This window comes from Equus caballus, chromosome 10 (assembly GCF_041296265.1).
Source record: "Equus caballus isolate H_3958 breed thoroughbred chromosome 10, TB-T2T, whole genome shotgun sequence".
Lineage (NCBI taxonomy): Eukaryota > Metazoa > Chordata > Mammalia > Perissodactyla > Equidae > Equus > Equus caballus.
Genome location: NC_091693.1, coordinates 55,960,423 through 55,983,871, shown reverse-complemented (window position 1 = coordinate 55,983,871; position 23,449 = coordinate 55,960,423). Strand labels below are relative to the sequence as shown.

Sequence of the window (23,449 nt, the reverse complement as noted above, 5' to 3'; positions counted from 1 at the left end):
TGGTTCTCCTCTTTAATGCTCTTGTCCACTCTCATGCCTTCATCTGTCACCTAGGGGGATAATTCTTAAGCCTTGAACTGCAATAATATATTATTTTAGATGAAAGGGCCCCTTGAGATTTGGGGATCCAAGCTCATACAGGAGGAAATCACTAAGGCCTAGAATAAAAGAGAGATCAAACTTCTAGCTATTTTTTTCCCAAATGGACATTTAACTGTCCCATACCATTTATTGAACAATACACCTGTATTCTGTCTTAAAATATCTCTATATGCTATATACAAACTTTTTCTTTGTTCTCTTTTCTTGATTTATATATTTTCCTACAGTGCTGTGTTTACAGTTGTTTTGAATGGGCAGGGCAAGTCTCCCCCATTCACTTTCAAAAATTTCTTGGTTACTCTTACACGTTTACTTTCCTAGAAAAACTTTAAGATCAGTTTAACAAGTATCATTCCCCCACCCTGTGAGCAAAAGGAAAAATCCCAATGGGATTTTGATTAGTATTTTATTAAATATAGGAAGTAGAGATCTTTCAGTATTTACCTTTACTATATAAGGTTAAGTGTTGTCTTCAATTTACAGAGAAGAAAATTGAGATACAGAGAAAGTTCAGTGACTCGCTCAAGGTCACACAGCTAGTAAGTGGTAGAGCCAGTATTTGAGCTCAAGGTTGCAATCCAAGGGAAAAAGCAAAAATTTAGTGCCATACATGATATCCCCTCCCCAACTGAAAATATCTTTAGAAAACAAAATATCAGTTGAGGTCATCATCCAGAGTTTTTGTCTGGTTCCCTGGGCCAACAGAGACTGCATATGTTAAGCAGATGTAATTTATTTAATCTGTGAGAAGGGAAACGGAAGCGCTGGCAGTTTTTCTCCAAAACACTCCCCTGTAAACTGGCAGAAAGGAGGCGTTTGGGAGAAGGAGGTGCCAGCTTGGCAGTATATCCTCCAGCCAAAAGGAAGTAATCATAAATGAAGAGCAGTGGAGGTGATCTGGAACAGACTAATCACTTGCACTCTTATGCAGCTGCTCCCCTACATGCTGCTCATCATCCACAGCGCACCAGAGTGGTGTCAACCTCTGTGCCAGACATTCGCTTACACACCCACTGAATAAACAAGAGTGCCTCACTTTCCTCAGGAATCTATTTTTAATATTTTCTGTGAGTCTTTATTACTAACAAGTCCAAATCTCAATCTTTAAACAAGCATTAATTTAAGTGCATCTCAGCTTTTCTCTTGTTGGGACTGCCCTTATAATGGCTCAAGTAGTCTATGCTAGGTAAGGCATAGAAGGAAACAAAATAGTATGCTTTCCTAACATCTGACGTGCTTCATCCCTTTGTGGCTGAATCCTACCAATGACAGTTAAATAAGCTTGATTAGAGTCCAGAAGGGGCAGTCTAATGAGACAGATAATTATTGGCTGGTATTTTCAAGGGCAGAAAAAAACCCGACTTGAGTCTTTCTGGATGTTCACAGACCACTCTCTCAACTATTTAAGTGGGGTCTTCATTTATCTTAGCCTTGCCCTTAGAATCCAAGGGTTATATAGATTTGTGACTTATGAAAAATTTAGACTTCAATATTTTTAGTATGTTTATACTATTTTCTTCACTGCTCTTTCCAGTACTTTTCAACCTGCTGATTTGTACTTACCAATTTCTACCTTCTAATCAATCAATATTTTCTCATAAACACTATCCCAGTCTCCCATTATCTTCCTTCTCAGTTGGATATTCTTCCAGCAAGTAGTAAAGAAATGGCTTGCTTTTGAACGTGTAGCTAGTCTCTCAAACCATCGATATATTTTTGTTAGTGAACCAAAATAAATCATTCTGTAGACACCCATAAAATAAGGAAGTATTTGAGATTGTGCAACCATAGTTCAGAATGAATGGTAATATAATTTGTAGCCAGTTGTCAATAACTAAAATGAAAGTTATGATATATGATGAATCTATTATCCATGAAGACTTCCATTCCAAACATCTCTTTAAGTGACAAGCCATAGGTTTATATGGACATTTACTATCTATAAACATTAAAGGCTCTTAAAAGCCTTTATCAAATTTATCTATGTTTTGTAGGACCAGTGTGCCAACAAAGGGAATAAACATAGCATTTCCAAAATGATTAATTTTGTACATCAAAATGGCTTCTGGAACACAGAACTACACATAATGCTGACTTGACTTAAAAGGCAAATATATTAGAATATTTTACTGTCCCATCTCAGAGGTGAAATTTATTCCACTAATAAATTGATTAAAACATTTATGAATCACCTCTTCCAGAATCACCTTAATCCTGAGGTTACTCTGAATATATTCAGTAGTTTAAAAAATATATATGTATGCCTTCATCTTTTGAGGACAGATTTACTTATTTGAGAACACTCAAGTCATAAGGAGTTAGTGTATACGATCAGTGATCATTCTAACTTGATTTCTATTCCTTGAGGTAATTTAACATTAAAATTAGTAGAAATATACCCATAAGTATATTTAAAATTTGCATCTTCATAATAAACCAAAGCTTGCTTCCGTTGTGCAACTACTCAAATGAAGGGTCCCAAAGCCACTTAAAAACCAGGGTTCCAGCATTACAGAGCATTGCCTATTGCCCAGTTCAATGTTTTACAATTCTGAAAAGTAAAAAATAAAAAGAAACCCAAAAGACAGTGAATATTGACAAATACATGCTTGGATGAAAGACTAAAAGCACTCCTTGAAAGAAAACAGCTGTTTATTGTTATCCAAAAGATTGCCCAACGTCTAGTATAAGGCAGCCTTCAATTAACTAGACTCCCTTAAAGATTTTCATGCTTTTTCAAAAAACTAACTTGTGGCTTTGATAATTTTTTCTACTGTATTATTGTTTCCTAGTTCATTACTTTCCTCTCACTCTATTTTCTTTCTACTTTGAGTTATGTTTTGATTCATGTCTGACTTATTAAGTTACATCCCACAAGCTTTACTAGGTATTTTCATTATCACTCAGTTCTGGGTATTTTTTAAAACTTCCATTTGACTTTAACCCATAGTTATTTAGCAATGCGTTTTACTATTTCCAAATATATAAAGGTTTATTTAACTTTTTGTTAAGTTCTAACTTAATTGCATTGTAGTTAGAGATCTTAGTCTACATAATACTTAATTTTTGAAATTTATTAAAGTTTTCTTAACCTTAACCCTAGTACATGATTGATTTTTGTAAATGTTCCATGTATGCTTAAGAAAAATATATTCTGAAACATTCTCCAGGATAGATCACATGTTCGGCCACAAAACAAGTCTTAATAAATTTAAGAAGACTAAAATCATATCAAGCATCTTTTGCAACCACAATGATATGAAACTAGAAATCAATTACAAGAAGAAAATTAGAAAATTCACAAATATGTGGAGATTAAACAACATGCTACTGAACAACAGATGGGTCAAAGAAGAAATCAAAAGAGAAATCAAAAAATATCTTGAGACAAATGAAATTGTGAATACAACATATCAAAACTTATGGGATGCAGCAAAAGCAGTTTGAAGAGGGACGATCATAGTAATAAATGCCTATATTAACATAAAAAGAAAGAGCTCCAGTAAACAACCTAACTTTACTCCTGAAGGAACTAGAAAAGGAAGAAAAAACTAAACTCAAAGTTAGTGGAAGGAAAGAAATAGCAAAGATCAGAGTGGAAATACGTGAAATAGAGATGAAAAAGAAAATAGAAAAAAGTCAGTAAAACTAAGAGCTGCGTTTTTGAAAAGATAAAATAGACAAACTATAGCTAGATTCACCAAGAAAAAAGAGTGAGGACTGAAATAAATAAAATTAGAAATGAAAGAGGAGACATTATAACTGATACCATAGAAATACAAAGGATCCTGAGAGACTACTATGAACAGTTAAATGCCAACAAATTGGCCTTCGCAGAAGAAATAGATAATTCCCTAGAAACATACAACATGAGACTGGATCATGAAGAAACAGAAAATCTGCCCAGACGAATTACTAGCAAGGAGACTGAATCAGTAATCAAAAACCTCCTGACAAAGAAAAGTCCAGTACCAGATGGTTTCACTGGTGAATTCTACCAAATATTTAAGGAAGAACTAATACCAATTCTTCTCAAACTCCAAAAAATAGAAAAGGAGGAAACACTCCCAGACTCATTTTACAAGGCCAGCATTACTCTGATACCAAAACCAGACTACCACACTACAAGAAATGAAAATTAGAGGCCAATTTCCCTGATGAATATATATGGAAAAATTCTTAACAAAATATTAGCATGCCAAATTCAACTGTATATGAAAAAGATCATACACCATGATCATGTGGGATTTATTCCAGGGATACAAGGATGGTTCAACATATACAAATCAATCAGTGTGATACACCACATTAACAGAACGAAGGATAAAAATCATATGATCATCTCAATAGATGCAGAAAAAGCATTTGACAAAATTCAGCATCCATTCATGATTTTAAAACTCTCAACAAACTATATCGAGGGAACGTACCTCAACATAATAAAGGCCATATATGACAAACCCACAGCTACATCATACTCAGTGGTGAAAAGCTATTCCCCTAAGATTAGGAACAAGACAAGTATGCCCACTCTTGCCACTTTTATTCAACATAGTACTGGAAGTTCCAGCCAGGGCAATTAGGCAAGAAAAAGAGAAAAGACACCCAAATCAGACAGGAACAAGAAAAATGGTCTTTATTCACAGATGATATGATATTACATATTAAAAAACCGTAAAGACTCTACCAAAAAACTGTTAGAACTAATCAACAAATTCAGTAAAGTTGCAGGATACAAAATCAATATAAAGATCAGTTGCGTTTCTCTACACTAACACTGAACTGTCAGAGAAATTAAGAAAACAATCTCATTTACAATTGCATCAAAAAGAATAAAATACCTGGAAATAAATTTAACCAAGGAGGTGAAGGATCTTACACTGAAAACTGTGAGACCCTGATGAAAGAAACTGAGAAGACACAAATAAATGGAAAGATACTCTATGCTCATGGATTGGAAGAACTGATGTTGTTAAAATGTCCATACTACTGAGAGTAATGCAATTCCTATCAAAATTCTAATGGCATTTTTCACAGACAAAGAAAAGAAATCCTAAAATTTGTATGGAACCACAAAAGACCACAAATAGCCAAAGCAATCTTGAGAAAGCAGAATAAAGCTGGAGCCATCGCATTTTCTGATTTCAAACTATATTACAAAGCTATAGTAAACAAAACAGTATGGTATTGGCATAAAAACAGACATATAGACCAATGGAACAGAATAGTGAGCCCAGAAATCCAGGCATATATGGCCAATTAATTTATGATAAAGGAGCCAAGAATATACAATGGGGGAAAGGATAGTCTCTTTAATGATTGGTGTTGGGAAAACTGGACAGCCACATATAAAAGAGTGAAACTGGACCCCTATCTTACACCATACACAAAAATCAACTCAAAAGGGATTAAAGACTTGAACATAAGACCTAAAACCATAAAACTCCTAGAAGAAAAGATAGGGGGGTAAACTCCTTGACATTGGTCTTGATGATGATTTTTTGGATTTGATACTAAAAGCAAAGTCAACAAAAGCAAAAATAAACAAGTGGGACTACATCAAATTAGAAAGCATCTGCACAGCAAAACCATCAACAAAATGAAAAGGCAACCTACCAAATGGGAGAAAATGTTTGCAAATCTTATATGTGATAAGGGGTTAATATCCAAAATATATAAAGAACTGATAAAACTCAACAGAAAAAAACAATCCAATTAAAAAATGAGCAGAAGATCTGAATAGACATTTTTCCAAAGAAGACACAGATGGCCAACGGGTACATGAAAAGATGCTCAACATCACTAATCAACAGGGAAATGCAAATCAAAACCACAATGAGATATCCCCTCACACCTGTTAGAATAGCTGTCATCAAAAAGACAAGAGAGAATTGCTGGCAAGGATGTGGAGAATGGGAATCCTTGAGCGCTTTTGTCAGGAATGTAAATTCATGCAGCCACTTAGAAAAGGTACAGAGTTTCCTCAAAAAGTTACAAATAAAACTACCATATGATCCAGCAATTCCACTTCTTGGTATATATCCAAAGGAGACAAAATCACCATCTGGAAGAGATATCTGCACCCCCATGTTCATTGCAGCATTATTTACAATTGCCAAGACATGGAAACAACCTAAGTGTCCATTGATGGATGAATAGATAAAATGTGGTGTGTGTGTGTGTGTGTGTGTGTACACAGTGGAATATTATTCAGCCATAAAAATAAAGAGATCCTGCTATTTGCAACAACACGGATGGCCCTTGAGAACACTATGCTAAGTGAAAAGTCAGACAGAGAAAGACAAATACTGTATGATATCACTCATATGTGGAATCTAAAAAAACTGAACTTATAGAAACAGAGAACAGATTTGTGGTTGCCAGAGGTGGGGGGGTGAGTGGTGAGAGAAATGGGTGAAGGAGTGAAAAGATACAAACTTCCAGTTATAAGGTGAATAAGTTCTGGGGGTGTAATGTACAGCATTGTGACTATAGTTAACAATACTGTATTGTATATTTGAAAGTCGCTAAGCAAGTAGATCTTAAAAGTGCTCATCACAAGCAAAAAACTTTTGTGACTATGTGAGGTGATGGATGTTAACTCAACTTCTTGTGATTATTTAGCAATATACACATATATAAAATAATTGTTGTACACCTTAAACTAATACAATATTAAATGTCAATTACATCTCAGTAAAACTAAAAAAAAAGAAAAATATGTCTTTTCTAACTGTTCCATCTAGAACTTACATGCGTTAGGACAAGTTTGTTGATTATGTTGTTCTTATCTATGCTACCCTCACTGATTTAAATCTACTTGATCTGTATCAATAATAGAAGTATGTTAAAATCGCTGGACAAACCTCCGGCAAGACAAATCAAGCAAAGAAGAGAAAAAGCAAACAATATTATGAATGTGAAGGGGGACAAAACTAAAGGTAATAAATAACTATATGCTAACAATGTTGAAAACTTAACACAGAAAACTTTCTTGAAAAAATATATATACCCTATGAGATGACACTGAAGAAGAAATCAGAAGCTTCAATAGTCCTGCCAACTATTAAAGATATGGACACAATTGCTAAAAATCTTCCCACAAAGATGAGAGTAGATACTATGAGTAGTTATAAGCATATATTTTTCTGGAGACCAGGAGAAAGGGCCAGGGCTAATACATGTCAGTATGTTATCAGAGAACATGTAAAATAGAAAAATAACTATGGTAAGAATTGTAAAAAACAAAAACAAAAGATAGATAATAATACCTTGAATATGTATATCAACAAAAGCTACTGCTGTTCTGAAAGGCCCAAATGGCAGTTTGCCCAGCCAGGCTGCTCACATGTTGATGTGGCCAGGGCTATTCTTTGGGCTGAGGCTGTGCCTGTCAGACCAACCATAAACCACTACTGCTCACCTCTGTCAGGAAGGAAGAACACCCTTGTAGGTGGCATTTATGGAGATAAACAAATTGCAATATAGAAATTAAGGAAATGGAGTGGAATGGAGACATCTGCAAAGTTTTGGGGGTGTGAAAGTATTATTACCAACGATTTCTAGACTTTTTGGTTTATGAGAAAAGGAAAGTAGCTTTCCCCCGTTCCAGTATATATTACATATATTTTCAAACCTCATCCTCGTCTTTATTTCAATAGGGCTCTGTCATTTATTAAGCATCATTTTTAGGATGCAGGAGGAAGTTGAGTGGCTGAACTAGCTGCACAAAAGGAGCTCAAGCCTTTCTACATGTAAATATCTTTTCCTTCAGTCGCAGCAGTGCAAAAAGTAACCTCTGTGAACCACAGGAACAAACTTCAAAAGGAACTTCAACCACTCACCTGGATACAAGCCAGAGGCTCATTTGTCCAAATCGAATATCCACCAACTAAATATATTCTTTCATTATGGACAGCAAGTCCAGATTCATTTTGGCCTAAAGTAAAAAGAATTGAATAAAAAGAAAAAATAAATCTATTTCCTTGCATGTCTTAATTAACCCTTTTGCCACTGAGGGATACCGTTTCCCCCTGTGGCACACTTGTATCCTCCACAGGATTTCTGCAGCAACTAATCACTGCCTCCCAGTACTCAGAGGAAGAATTAACCACTATTTCTCAGAGAATAAATCCGCGTCAGGTCAGAACCAGGCCATAACACTTATTAGCCAGCCACATGAGGAAATACAGCATTAAATACAGCAATAATAAGCCATATAGAACTAGAGTTTTTTACTATGTTGTATGCCATTAATTTATAGCAGTGGAAATAAGGTATATTTTAGAAATGCAAAACACCTCTTGTACCTACAAATGCTTTTAACGCAAGTGCTTACATTTGTAAAGTAACAACTGCAACCCCAAGAAGCCAGTAAAACACAGCCATGCCCCTAGCATGCCCCAAATGAAGACAAATGACAGGAAAGATTGATAAAGTTACTACCCTCCCTTTCTTTACATACGCAACAGTTTTAAGACTATATTAAAGTTCCTGAGCCGGGACCAGCCTGGATAGTCCCTAGATACTGACATGCCAAAATGATGAAAGGTTCCTCCCCCACTTAAAAAAGAAGACAGAATAACTGACTACCAGATATTCTTCCCTGGAGGCCATCAGAGACTGAGATAGTCTCTTTTTATTGATGGGCTGACACAGGATTGACTGGGGTAATAAATAAGCTGGATCCTATAGCAGAAAAAATCACCAATCCAGAGACCAAGGGGCTAAGGGATCACTACAGCAACTTAGAGAGAGTTAAGTACTTGTAGGTGGCCTCAAAAATCATTTTTGCAATAACAGGAGCTCAATACAAAGCATCTAAAGCTCTCACGTTGGTTATGCTCCCAATGGTCCTCCCCAGCAGCAGCTGTGAGTGACTGAGTGCCCACTCAGCATATTAAAATGTCTCCAGGCACTAGTCCAGCCCACCATTGTGAGTTTGTGATTTTCCTATTAGTAGAGCAGTCTGGAAGGGATCTGATCACATGTGGATGTTAATAACGCAAACTAAGAAGGGAGAAAAAGCTTTCAACTCCATAAAGAAATGTCAAGGGTAAGCTGTTCACTGCTTTCCTTTCATTTGGCTTTTGGGATGAGGATGTCCATACCACGTGCCCATGCTCATGCTTGGATGGGGATGTGTGGCCAGAAATGCTGTCAAACCTCTATGCACAGAACTGCTCTAAGATTTAGTCTTTAGGAGAATACAGCCAGAAACAATATTTGACAGTGATAAATAATAAAGACCATTCTCCTGACCTCACAAGAAATAAGATGACTAAAAGTAGTGAAAAGTAAAAAGTAAACTGCTTCTGTAAAGAGTTATTAACACTTTCAGCGCCTAGTTCCTCCCACTTGTATCAAAGTTCCTATGTGAATGTTGATTGACAATAATGGACTTGACATGCCTCTCTTAGCCACGTGAGAAGACGCACAAAAGTAATACAGCTCCTGAGAAACGAGGTGCTTAGCTACCCGATCGAGTCAAATTGTGAGATAAATAATGTGCACCTTTATGGTTAATTAAAGGAAGTTGGGGGCCGGCCCTGTGGCACAGCAGTTAAGTGCACACGCCCCGCTTCTGGCAGCCCGGGGTTCACCAGTTCAGATGCCAGGTGCGGACATGGCACTGCTTGTCAAGCCATGCTGTGGTAGGCGTCCCACATATAAAGTAGGGGAAGATGGGCATGGATGTTAGCTCAGGGCCAGCCTTCCTCAGCAAAAAGCAGAGGATTGGCAGTAGTTAGCTCAGGGCTAATCTTCCTCAAAAAAATAAAAATAAAAATAAAAATAAATAAAAGCAAGTTGTTCTACCACCATGCACTTAAGACTTAGAGATGCACTAAAGATGTGTGAGAAAACAAGTTTGGCAACTCCTTGAATCTCTGCTTTTCCTGATTTACTTAATCAAAGGTACTTGCCAGTCAACAGGTTGAAATTACAACGCGTCCACTGGTCAGTGTCTATGTTATAAGAATCTATATGCCGCACAAGGATCCGGTCGTTATTGTAGTCCAGGTCATTGCCTCCAAGAACATAAAGCTTCCTGTGGACAGCAGCCATGGAATGGTAGACCCGTCTCTGCAGCATGGGACTGCGGCTTATCCACTTATTCTGAAAAAAAAGAAATTCAGGTGAATCCTGTTAATAGAAGAACACTGGCAGAAAACATCAGTGCCTCATTAGTAGAGGGGACCCTAACATTTGTCAATCACATTCTATTTGAATGTTGTTTATATGCTTTGAAAGGTATGGGCCTCTTACCTGAGGACAAGTGCAGAAGAACCCACATATTCCAACTCTTGCAATTTACATAAGGCATTTCCTCATGTTTGGGTTGTATTTTATAGGGGATTTTGCACTTGTAAGGGGATCATATGAGGATATAGAAATCTTTGTGATGGATATCTCACCCAATTCAGAGAACTTACTCATGCAAATTTCTTAAGGATGAAAGTGCATGGCTAGGTATACTGTGCACAGTGGTGTCATTAAGAAAACAGGCTCTGGATCCACAATGCCTGAGGTATAACCTGTGTGTGACCTTGAGCAATTTGCTTAACCTTTCTGTGCCTGTTTCCTCATCTGTAAAATGGAGATAATAATATCTACCTGACAAACCTGTTGGGAAGATTAAATTAGCTAATATACATAAAGCATTTAGAACAGTGCTTGACACCTAATAAATGTTCACTTTAATAAAATTATTGTGACAATAATCACTGGCTGCCCAAGGCCCCTGTGTAAGCTAGGGTGATGCTGATTTTGCTGCTCTTTCCCAAATTAACCTCTGAGCTCAAGATTTGATTTAGCAACAAACTCCCTCACTGCCACTGTCTCAGCTTCCTTTAATATACTCATGATCATGTCTTCCGCCAAACTGGGAACAGTTATTTCTAGGCACACTTTTGTTTTGGTAGAAGGCCAAATTTTATATGATAATTTTAGGGAATAGTGAAACTTCTAATATTTGGTTCTAGGTTGATCTCAATAAGGAGAGAGGTATGTTCAACCCCTCTTAAATAAGGCTCCTATTTAAATGATAATGTAAAATTAGATGAAAAGCAAATATGACTTTAATTTTAAATCTTAACTAAGTAATGAACAGGTAAGTAAACCTAACCATTTCCGTTCTACGTAAACACTAACATACAGGAAGATCTCAGACTCCTTTTTGCCAAGACAAATTTGGATTTCAACCAGAAAAATCATATGATGTTTTGAATACACAGAATTTCACCAGTTCACAAAGCTGTAAAGGAAGAAGAAAAAAAATATTTTGTATAAATATTGGTCCATTCACTACAGGCATATCTACTACCTCATTTCTAATTTCTCTTTTTTTAAAGACACACTTTTTATAAAAGTAGTTTATACAGTTTGAAAGGCTTGCATTTATCTGCTCCCTCTTTTTAACCAGGTCATAATAAGCATCTCTTTCCAATTAGTCTTCTTTAATAAAACAGTCAAACCTTTCTTTCAGATATTCTACTAAGAAATATCTTTAATACATTACACATGAGTGGATTTAACTCAAAACTCTGATGATGCTTTCCTTAGGTGCTTTCTATGAGGCAAGCCATTACAGTATTAGGAATCAATGTTTGCATTAGCAGTCTGGTCCCTTGTCACAGGACTATGGACGCCATCTGGTTTGTAAAGCCTTCCTGCATCCCCTGATTATATCTTTAGCTTCCTTCACTGCCATGCCTGCCAGGTGAGCCGCCAACCGCTGCAAAGGCAAAGAAACAGAGAGGCCTAGTGGGGTCATTCCTAATAAGCTAGCGTGTGAATACTAATCAGTGGTGGGGAAGCAGAGGTCACCCCAGCCTGCCTGTTGGCAGGTAGCAATGTGCTCTGTGGCAGATGGCAGGCATTATCGACTCTCCACAAAGGCCTAGAAGAGAAATAAGCACCAGGGCTGAATGATAGAGTTATTGAGATTCTGAGCAAGATGCAAGCAGATGTGATGTTTGCCAGTACCCACCGTAAACAATATGCCAGCAGAATTTTTAAAAAGAGCATGTGTGTACAAACATGAAACAGAACTCATTTGAGAAATGTTAACACCTTCTTCCTCTTTAACCACGTGTGCACCGAACTCAAGCCACTGCAATTAATGATCCCTCTTGAGACATCTGGCCCATGGACATGAAGTCTCCAAAATCTACAGCTTCTAATGACACCAGGAAACACACTTGCAAAGAGAGAAATACCTTTGTTAAATTCAGAATCAACTAATTGCTAAAATAAAAAGATACCAAATAGACTGAGGTCACTCTGGACATACATTTGGGGACCAATACTGACCCAGACTGCCAAAGGCAAGCTCTTGTTTCATGTTCCATTATCTTCAGTTGATGAATATTAAACCCCAAAATCAAATCATTTTGGAATATTGTCATCATCATGAAAAATATTTACATTACCAAAATCACAGAAATGGCAAAATTCAGCAAACATTTGCCAAGGTCACAGATATTTTGGTAGAAGGAAAAAATAAAAATGGCTCTTTTGGGGGGAAAAAAGTCATTAGTGTGCATGAGAAGTGGACAGAAGAAGGGACAGGCACCACCAAAATGCTTCCAGTTCAGGCCCAAGCTGTAGATGAAAAACAAACTCTTCCGATATTTCTACTTCAGACTTGTCCTAGGCACTGCTGTAGCACACTTTAGCTATACGGAGTTAAATAAAAGTTATTGTTTTATTTGACAATAGTGAAACCATAAGCCTGTTCCCCTCCTAGAATGACACGCTTTCTAAAAGGACAGAGCAACAGGACAATCAAAATCCTTTCTTTGGATGCATCTGAATATGGATAGCCACTTGAGATAACGGAAATAAAGGGCATTTAACTGATCAACGTATTTTCCCATATTTTACATTATGCAAAACTCTGAAAGAGTTAAGCATTGTGTATAGCAAAAAACTAAAGGAGCTGAAATTTTGTGTGAAAAAAAGGCAACCAAAGAGCACTTTATCCAGATGCTTCCTTTTCTCTATATAAGTTTAAGATGCATGTGTGTGTAGAGACCTGGCATTGCAACTACTAATTACTGTGGAAATCTTTTAAAATTCATTTTAATTAAGGTAATGAGCTTTTCTTATATGATTCTTACCTGGTTAGGTTCATATACCATTAGTCTGTTCTGATATTGTGCCGTGTTAGTTACTCCACCTGTAATGGATTAACACGTGTTAGAGCTTTCATGAATAAGAAACAGGATATTCCAAGATAAGAATGAGATACAATTAAAGGAAAATTAGCTACTGCTGAGGATCTGTTTGTATACCCTTGTGGTGAACCCAGGACATAATTAAGAAGCTTATTGTTGAAGCAGTTTCATTTTCAAGAAACATTTCAGAAGCAATCCAGTTGAGAGCAAGCAACAAGTGTGCTGAGATTATCAAGAGCCCTCCAATTCTGGCAAGCTGTTCTGCATGGCCAGAATGAGGGGCAAAGTATGGACAGGGAGTGGGAGCGGACAAAGCATACACAGACAAGTCTCTACACAATTTATACCAGGGATATAGTTATATGGAAATTTCTTGTCCTTAGCTAAGTTGGCAATTTTACAGCTCTAACCTTCTGCACACTAACACAGTGATAGCTTGATATCTCTTTGGAAGGAACCATATCTAAGAAAAGACATTAATTCTCAAAACAGATCTAGAGCCAGTGCTGTCCAACAGAATATAGTGAGAGCCACAAATGCAAGTCACATATGCAACTTTAAATTTTCCAGTAGCCACGTTAAAAAGCAAAAAGAAATGGTAAAATATTAAACAATGTAAATTTTATTTAACTCAATAGAGGCAAAATATTATCAGTTCAACATGAAATTAATATAAAAAATGACTGAGATATTTTATATTCTTTTCTTCACAGTATATCTTCAAAATTCAGTGTGCATTTGACACAGCATATCTCAATCCAGATTAGCCACATTGCAAATGCTCAATAAGCCACAAATGGCTCATGGCCACCATACTGGGCAGCACAAATCTGGAGTACCAGCAGTACAGCTGCTATTGTCCTCAACTTTTTTGAAGCCTCTTGACAACTGCTTAGATCCAAAAGACTCGAGACCTTCTGCTTAATCAAGAACCACTAAAAAACCATCACACTTCTAGCTAAGTTTCTCCTACTTGTCCTCATACTTCTTTCCATGTTTGTGGTATACACTGAGCCCTGTAAAACCCAAAAATTACTGATTCTACTTTAATTTTTACCATCAAATGGAAGAAGTAAGAAACAACACATAAAACAGCACAGTGGGAAAATAACACTAGGAGATATTAAATGTTAGGTAATAAAATAACAAGAATATGAGAAAAAAAAATCCCCAAAAACCAATCTTTAGAAATATTGCCTCATATATAGTTCTAGATACTGGTCTAAAATGAGTAACATTCTTATTTCAGTATCACAAAGAAGCAGCTAATTTTGCATTAAGGATCTAAAATTGAGCCAGACTAAAAAAGTTTCTTATTAAAATTTTTTGCATTTAAAAAATGTGTACTGTTACAATACTGACCAAGACAGCCTTAACATTCCCCTCAGCTTAACTAAACTTTAGACAGGCTTCTTCCTGTGTCTAGGCCCCTGAACTCCCTTTTCTTGGAGCATTTATTTTAGAAGACTTGTACAGTCTTTCTCTGCCTCTCTGAGATGTAAATCATTTATGAAGACCTGGAAGCCATACTACTGAAATGTAATCGTCAAGGAAAATAATGCCCCTCTCACCCATTTCCTATGAGCTATGAACGGCAGGAGCCTAACTTTGATGGGTGCCAGTCAACAAACACAAATGGCCCAATCACAGAGAAAAACATTTACAAACTTAGGGATAAATGAATGTGCTCAACCCATCACATTGATCAACCCTCCTCCAAAAGTCCTTCAGTACTTTTCCACTAGCTCACTCCAAGAGTTAAAAACCCTCCTCCCTCAGGGCTGGCCCCCTGGCCAAGCGGTTAAGTTCGAGTGCTCCCCTTCGGTGGCCAAGGGTTTCGCAGGTTCAGATCCTGGAGGCAGAAATGGCACCGCTCATCAAGCCATGCTGAGGCGGCATCCCACATGCCACAACTAGAAGGACCCACAACTAAAAAAAATACACAACTATGTACTGGGAGGCTTTGGGGAGAAAAAGGAAAAATAAAGTCTTTAAAAAAAAAAACCCTCCTCCCTTTTGTTTCTCAGAGGAGTTGATTTCAGACTGTATTGTGGCCCCTCTCCCCCAGTGTAATAGTCTTGAATAAAATCTTCCTTGTCTGTTTAACTTTGTCCAGTATAATTTTTGCTTTGACAGTACAAATATTTTGACTAGATCACCACCATCTACTCTATGGCCAGGAGTCAAGTCAACTAGCATCCAGGGGATTCTCAAATGAGCTGGAATAATCAATCAATATTAATGGATGCATAAAGGGGAGGGGACCTGTTCAGGCTAATCATTGCTCTCTCATTCAACCCCAGTAAGGAGATAATATCTTTCAAGTAATTGACCATGGCTATTATTAACTGGAGGGCTTTTTTTTTTTTTAATTCTCTCTGAAGCTTGCAACCACTTTTAAAATCAATGAAAGCTTTGTCTGCAGAGGAAATCACAAAGAATAGAGAGAAATGAGCTTCCTGCCCTCAGAGAAAGTCTTCTCTGCATTTTTCATTGAATGTCTTTTTTAAAATGAAATCAAAGGAAAAGAAACACACTTAAGAAAGCTGAGGCTGAAATGCCTACATAGAGTCAAAACGTGTCAAAATAAATACAGAGGTGTGTTTGCTCTTTCCTCCCAACTTTCATTTTCTTAGCTGATTAAAAATTGAATGTCCAATAATTCTTTCTCAGCATAACTACACAAGAAAAATCAAATCTATCGAGACCTCACAAGTCTTCAGGGTTAAAATGATTGCCAAGTGCTTTTGATCTGGGCCATAACCATCAGATTAATGTCCAGCTCGCCTATAATCATTTCTCCAAATGAGAGGGAACAGAGGGTAAGCTCTCACTCATTATTTCAAAACTTTGATGGTTTCTCTACTTGTTTTAGAAATATGGGACAGAATTAATATCCACTGCAGTAAACTATCTGTTTATGACACTATTTGAAAATATTTACACTACTATATGTATCAGACTCTGTCCATCATACATTAAATGTACAACCATTGGATTAGAATGTAGCTATTACATCTTCTCACCCAAGCAGGGCACCCAATTTATCTTCATGCTCTTCAGAATTATTATTTCCTGTCTTCCGCAGATGCATTTATAATCGTTTTTTTCTTAATCTGCACTCAGTAATTAGATTCCTACCCTCACATACAAATTTTCACTCACATGACAATGTTTAGAAATGAGATACTGGGTTACTAGTTGGGAGTAAAAATAAAAGTCCTGGTTAGTTATTTGGTTGATTACTTCTAGCGTGTGAAACCACAGGAGGTGCCTAAAAAACCTCGTGCTGTAACTTTTGCCAAGTCAGGATTACAAGGGAAAACCTGAGAAATTGGTTCTATTGCTTTTCTCCTTTGAAATAATTTACAAATAAGCATATAAATAAAAAACCATTTCTTCTCAGTACAAAAGATAAATTTTTTAAAAAGCATCCAACTTTGCAGCCCCCATTTCTTCAGCAGCGTTCTTCCTTTGCAGTGCTTTATCATTACATTCCCTTCACATAACACTCTTCACTTTTAGATTAATCTGCTGAAATGAGATGCTAAGGATTTGCATACAGATTTGACTATACAAAAATAGATATGGAATTAATAACAGTCTCTATATGTTTTAATTTCTCCTAGACTGGAGTACCCTTGCCTGCAGCAGTATTCCTGGCTTTGAAAGTCATCAAGCTGATTTGTCTGCTCTGGGTTATGATGCCACATGCTGCTATACTGTCCCCTGCAATCAAAGCACTTGCAAAGATAGATTCCATGCCTTCCTCTATCGAGGATATTTTATAGATTGGCAGTTTTGATCTCCCTCCCCCACCCCAGGGGGGATAATCTGCATCTTAACAGCTTTCCATAGATACATCTGTCATTAAGTATGCCATCTCGTATCTGCATCCATTTTTAAAGCCAAGTTTTCCCTAACTTTGAAGTGCCACAAAGTTAAGACTTTTCAGCCAAAATTGAAAATGAACAACCTTGTCTTATACTTTTGAACTGTGACTTAAAGATATACTGGAGGTTCCCCCAAAGTCAAGTAAGTCTTTAAAAACTGCCAGAAGGAATGAAAATTTACCACCACGCTACCAGCAGTGAGAAATGCTTTCTATCATCCAGACAAGAGTAAAGCATTTTTCTTAAGCTTCCCTGTTCAGCTCCCCACAAAATGTTGTGACAAATGGATGAATGCATACCAGAGAAAGAATGACAAGTGACTGCCAAACAGGCAACTTTTGTCTCCACAACTGAGAATTCACCAACTCCCAAACTCATTGTGTTCAAAAGCAACAACTGGTCAATGCTGATAGTGTCTATAAAGTTGTGTGTTTAGAAAAACAGCCCTCAATATACGTTGGTCAGGGTAAGTCAAGTCTGGTGACTCTGCTAATTTTTTTTCAAAGACAGAAATGCCTCTGTAGATAAACAGAGTCCTGCACTAAACTCTTCAGTAGAAACCTGTGGTACCCAATGCAGCACCAGTATCCTTACTGGGACAGAGCAGGATGCAAAGAACTGACTGAGTCCATGCTCTTCCGGAAGACATTTCAGGCTGGGATTCTGCCAGCCAAGTCAGGATTGTGGAAAACCATCTCAAGTTCTCTGCGACCCCCTTGGAGGCCTGCAGTGCCCAGCTTCACACTATTCTACGGGGAGCGTTTTGGGACAGCCTGTAGCATCAACCCCACACAGGCTCCTTGATGACTATCATTGCGGGAGCCATTAACACAGCTAAGCTCAGCTTCCTCATGCAAAATGGAGATGATGACATCTCTCTCATAGGTTTTAGATGAACTGGCGTGCATGGTGTAGAGGCAATCCATAAAGGGAAGTTTCTCCAATACTGTAGTGGTTTGTTTATGGAAATATCTTATGATTTCCATAAAAGGTACAAATGAGTACATATGGGATATTAAAAAAAATAACTACGTATGGAATATGGAATTAATAAATGAATGAATTTTGTAGTCTGAAATGCATTTCTTTCTTTTTTTTTTTTGAGGAAGATTAGCCCTGAGCTAACTGCTGCCAATCCTCCTCTTTTCCCTGAGGAACACCAGCCCTGAGCTAACATCCATGCCCATCTTCCTCTACTTTATATGTGGGACGCCTACCACAGCACGGCTTGCCAAGCAGTGGCATGTCCACACCTGGGTTCCAAACCGGTGAACCCCGGGCCGCCGAAGCGGAACATGCGAACTTAACTGCTGCGCCACCGGGCCAGCCCCCTGAAATGCATTTCTTATAATTCTTTTTTCTAATAACCAGAATTACTGGCTGCTTCATAAGGGTATCAAAGGCTTTTTCCTTCTTTAATAGTTTAAGCCTCTCCTCCGTAAACTTGCTCCAATTCTCAAAAGATTAAAACTCTACACTTGCAGTCTAATTATCAAAAGAATGACCTGGCATTAAGTGTGTCTTCATATACATAATTTTTTATAGAGCCAAACTCGTTATTAGTCCTTGATAAAAGGGACACCATGGGAATGCTTATAATAAATGCAAAAATAAACGTTTTTATTAACTATTTATATAAGACATTAGGCTGTCTATATTTTTGGAGTGTTTATAATGCTACATAAACAATTAAAGAATCTTTCTACTAAATTAGTTATCTTGAATTGAAGCATACTTAATCCATGCATTAAATTAAAACTAGTATCCATATTATTTCTGTCACACTTGAGAAAGCCACACAAATGGATGGGTAATTAATATCCTCAAAATCTGCAAAGAACGTCTCAAATTTACAAAATATCTATAAAGAAAGGGTTGATGCACTTGAAAACACAAATTATATTTATGTCACCTAGAGTAAACAAATATCAACTTGTGACCGAAAAATATGTAAAGTCTGCACTACGTGTTATTTTAAATAGGTGAAATGATAAACAAGGGCAAAATCTACCACAATGCAGGTGTCAGCTGCCCTTCAGAATCTCAATAAAATTCGCTCTAACTCCCCTCCTTAGAAAGCTGAAATCCCACCTCCACAGATTTCTGCATGTTCCTAGCAGGGTCAAGCTCTCAAGGTCACCTTTCCCTGTCTCTAGTCTCCTGGTTTTGCTGCATTCTTGCTGGATCTTTTATCTCCCTCGGCCATCAACCAAATTCTTCAGCCCTGCCCCATTTACAGGATGTTGCTTTAACCTTCTCTCCTCTTGGGAATAAAGACAATGACCTATTTCCCATATTCTTAGGTAGAGCAATTCAGCTCACTCTTTATTCCACCTTCTTTTTCTAGATTCATCTTGACAGACACAAATGGATCATCTAAACAAAGGCTGTTTTCTCCATGAGAGGAATTCTGGAGTCAAAGGGGTGGATTTTTTTCATTTTAACTACTTCAACTACCAATGTTAAGGGACATTACACTACTATATTGTAATATGTAATCTTTTCAGAAAACAATGTTCTAATCTAAGTCAATGTATTTTACAGTAGCTCCATATTATCACTAAGTTTCTTTTTACATGTTAACTTTATATTACCATTTATGTTTTACAAACTGAACTAGAGAACCACCAAAAGGAAGACAGTAGGTGGCTCAGCTCTGTGCCCTGAGAAAGATGGCCAGTTAAACAATTAAAGATAATCAAATGATTGTTGATCCTAAACAAGTCCCTGGATAGGATGATTCTTCTGCCTATCGTTTACTTTCAGTCACGTCATTTGGAAGTGCTTTTTGCAATGGGAGCATCTGTTTTTGAGGCCTCTGTTGTAGTGATAAACCACTGGTTTGTGTGGATTCGTGGGAAAAGCATGGTTTTCAAAAACCAGAGACACAGAGATCAAATTCCAACTTTGTCAAACAGTAGCTGTATGATCTAGGAAAATCACTGAACCTCTTTAAGCTTCATTTCCTAGGCAGTAATGTGAGGGGTAAGTGCTACTTCTTCAGAATAAAGGGAAATCAGTTCGGGATGAAAGCTTTGTTAATGATTTTGGAGAACACAGGTGATCTGATTGCTTTCTCTAAAGCATTCAGAACTTTTAAAAGCATCGTAGAATGGTTCCTTTCTGTTTGGCTTCCATCTCAGTCCAGTACTGTAGTGGCTTTGTCTTAATCTCCGTCAGATGGGGAGTAATAAACACTGAGGCAGAAGAGAAAAAAAGAGGAGAAAAGTAACTGCTAGGAGCAGCTCGTTGCTAGAAATCTAAAGCAACAAAGATTTCATTCTTAGTGGACATTCCAGTTCACTAGGAACTTGTAAGTGGACATGCCAAGTTAGTAAGCTCCAGACCTCTACCCGGCAGGTGGCTTCATCACGTGGTTGCTGCCTCCAGGGGCAACGAACAGACACTCTCTATGTACTCACTCCAGCATGGCACTCGTTCTCCCTCAAGCAAACCTTAAGCCCTTGAGACTCCCCTAACTGGGATCCCAGCATGATGAATTCCTTCCAATAGGATCCTTTGGGCTATTCCCAGCCTAAAAACCTTCCGTCACGAGTGAATCCAAGGATCTGCCCTCTCCAGTTCTCTGCTGAGCAACACCAAAAAATAGGACAGAAATTTGCAAACCGGGCTCCCACAATACTGTGGTTTCCAACCTTAGTATGGGCTCCGACACAATTTTTTTTAACATGCCGGTTTCCTCTGTTTTCTCTCGGGGCTTTTTCCAAGGCCACTCACCTCAGACCCTCTACCTAGTCCTGACACTGCACAGCCTCGACAGACAACCCTGTCTCTCCCTTGACTCCATTGACAAGGAACCTCCTCAGGTTCCTGCCTCTCACCTGTGAGCTCGCCCAGGTCCACATCCAGCATTGGCTCCTGCCCTCCGGGCTTGGAAGCTGAGGAGTCTCTCCTTCTTCCATCCAAGACTGAACCCCTTCCCAACTCCCTTCTGCCTGTTTGGGACCCTGTGTCTGTTGTCAATAAGGTATCCCCCCGACTTATCACCATTCCTGGTACCTAAGAGGTGCGCTCAGCATTTACCAACCAGAGGATGCCCCCTTTCCCTTCACCTTCAATATCACTCTCTCCTTTCCCTTATCTATAAATTTGCTTAATGCACTCGCACCCTTAAACCAAAAGTTCTCTCCTCTGAGCCTGCATTTCCTCCTGTAGCTACTCTCTTTTCTCTCAGCCATACTTCCTTCTTTTTCTTTCCTTCCTACCCTCGTTTTTTCTTCTTAAAGCCAAAATGCTATTTATTAATTTATAATGAAAAAAATGGCTGTCCCATGGACTGAGGACATGTGTACCTGGAAAGAGCACACTCTTTCCCTGCAGGCAGGAGCAGAATAATTGGAGAGTTCTCTGGTAAGCTCAGATTCAGGGAGTGAAGTTTACATGACATCCCACTTCTTCCAATAGCCTCTACCTGCATTTTCACTTCCTCACTTTCCCTTCCCACCTTCACCCACTGCATTCTAGCCTCCACCTTCTTCCACTGCCCTGAAACTGCTTTCACTGCCATTACCAAGTAGTTCCGGATTGAAAAATACAGAGGGAATATACGGCCCTTGGTGTCACTGTAGTATTGGACATCTCTCACCACGCCCTGCTGCTTTGGTCTTGGTTCCTGTAACACTCCTCCTCCTCTGACCTTGCCCTCCCACATCCTCAGGCTCCTCCCCTAGTTCCCCCTCCTCCTCCTCCTCCACACCCTCATTAGTGTTTCCCAACCTTCTGCCTTTGGTCCCTTTCGGAACCATCTCTCGCCCATCTGTTTCCTCACATTCTCCACCGCCTCCTCATCAGATTGCACCTGATTTGCAGAGAGAACCTCCTCACTTACCTTCCTCCGAGTCTGGGGGGAGGAGGTGAGGAAAGAGAAGTCACAGCCAGTGAAGGACTGGCAAGACAGCAGCAGGAGGGTGTAGAGAAGTCTTGGGGAGCTGAGTGTATACAAATACAAAGCCCTTCCCTCCACTGGCCTCCTCCCACTGGGCTCAGCTGCTCAGGTACAGGCACAGACAGAGTGGACTGTTGGGTGTGTCCAACATTGTGTGCTTGCCAGAGGGCAAGAGAATTACTGAAATGATTGGACCATGAAGCCCAAGCATGAAGACAGGGAGGGGGTAATGGGTAAGTAGGAAGTAGCCAACAGACCTGAGGCCAAGTTGGCGGAAGGTGCTACAAACTTTGGTGAAACTTCTCATGTCCCTGCACTAATTACCCCCTGCTTTGTACTCCTTCTGTGCCTTGGAAAGATTTCCATCATCACAATATCATAAGCTATACTATAATTATCTGTTAAAAGACTGTTCCCTCTACTGTACTGTGAGCCCCAGCACAGGACTCATGTCTTACTCTACCTTGTCGCGTTAGCACAAGCCCCGAACAAGACTTAACGAAGTTAGGAAGCTTGCTCAGCACCTCCTCGTTGGTAAGAAGTCGAGCAAGTTTCACATGACTGCGTGATCATAGTCTGTAAATCTCAGTGCACCATAATCCAGCCTCCGCCATGCCCTCTGTGAGTTCTCAATACTTTGTATATAATATTTTAGATGCAAGTAAAATAATATTTGTGCAGATAGAGTAAAGCTAAAGCTATGGCATTTTAAAAATGTTAATGAGATTTTTACATTGTTCTAATTTTAATGAATACTAGAACAGCCAAAGTCCTTTTAGTAGGTTTGAATAAATTAAAGTTATTTAAAATGGGGCAATGCAAGCTTCAACTAAATGTAATCAAGATGAAAATAAATATATCTTCTAGGGGGTTAAAGAAGCTTTAATAAATGTTCTTTCATTAATGAAATATTGGAAAAACTCTTTGATTGTCAGCTCCTAGAGGGCAGGAAGTATGTTTGCCGAATTAATCTTACTTATCTCTAAGTCAGCACTAGACTTCATAAGGACATAGCATTCACCAGGAGAATCAAGAAAGCGCTAAATACCGCTTTTGAGTAAAGGCAGTAGCATTTGTCTTGTTTTTATAGTTTTAAAGCACTAATTTTGTAGTTAGCTTCCCATTATCTTGCTGCCATTGACAAAAGTGAAAAGGTAAGTTGTTCTGCAAGATGAGCTCAGGATTAACTTTAACCCACGAAAAAGGATCTTTTTAGTAGTCCAGAAACAACATCTTACAATGGAGAGCACACCTTTTAAAGCCCAACTGCAGGATACTGAATGCTTATTTTACTTCAGTATTGTGAATTTCAAGGAGAAATGATGTGGAGCGTTTATGAATTGAGCGACTATGTCAAATGCTACAGGAGC

General features: G+C 38.3%; 1 protein-coding gene across 11 annotated transcripts in view; it reads right to left on the bottom strand.

Annotated features, from left to right (window-relative positions):
• The window catches only part of KLHL32 (kelch like family member 32), a 196,561-nt gene that overhangs the window by 4,824 nt on the left and 168,288 nt on the right, over nt 1-23,449 (bottom strand). For 9 of the 11 annotated variants that reach the window (XR_002810886.2, XR_011422105.1, XM_014734212.3 and 6 more), the window contains 3 exons: nt 13,224-13,282; nt 10,026-10,218; nt 7,947-8,041 (listed from right to left, as the gene is read on the bottom strand). Coding sequence is in view for 9 of the 11 variants with exons in the window: in XM_014734212.3 (XP_014589698.2) it covers nt 7,947-8,041; nt 10,026-10,218; nt 13,224-13,282 (347 nt within the window). In the remaining 2 variants the exon portion in view is untranslated. Of the gene's footprint in view, nt 1-7,946; nt 8,042-10,025; nt 10,219-11,257; nt 11,357-13,223; nt 13,283-22,022; nt 22,177-23,449 lie in introns of those variants that run through there. The other 2 variants (XM_023650835.2, XM_023650830.2) reach the window with 2 other exon arrangements.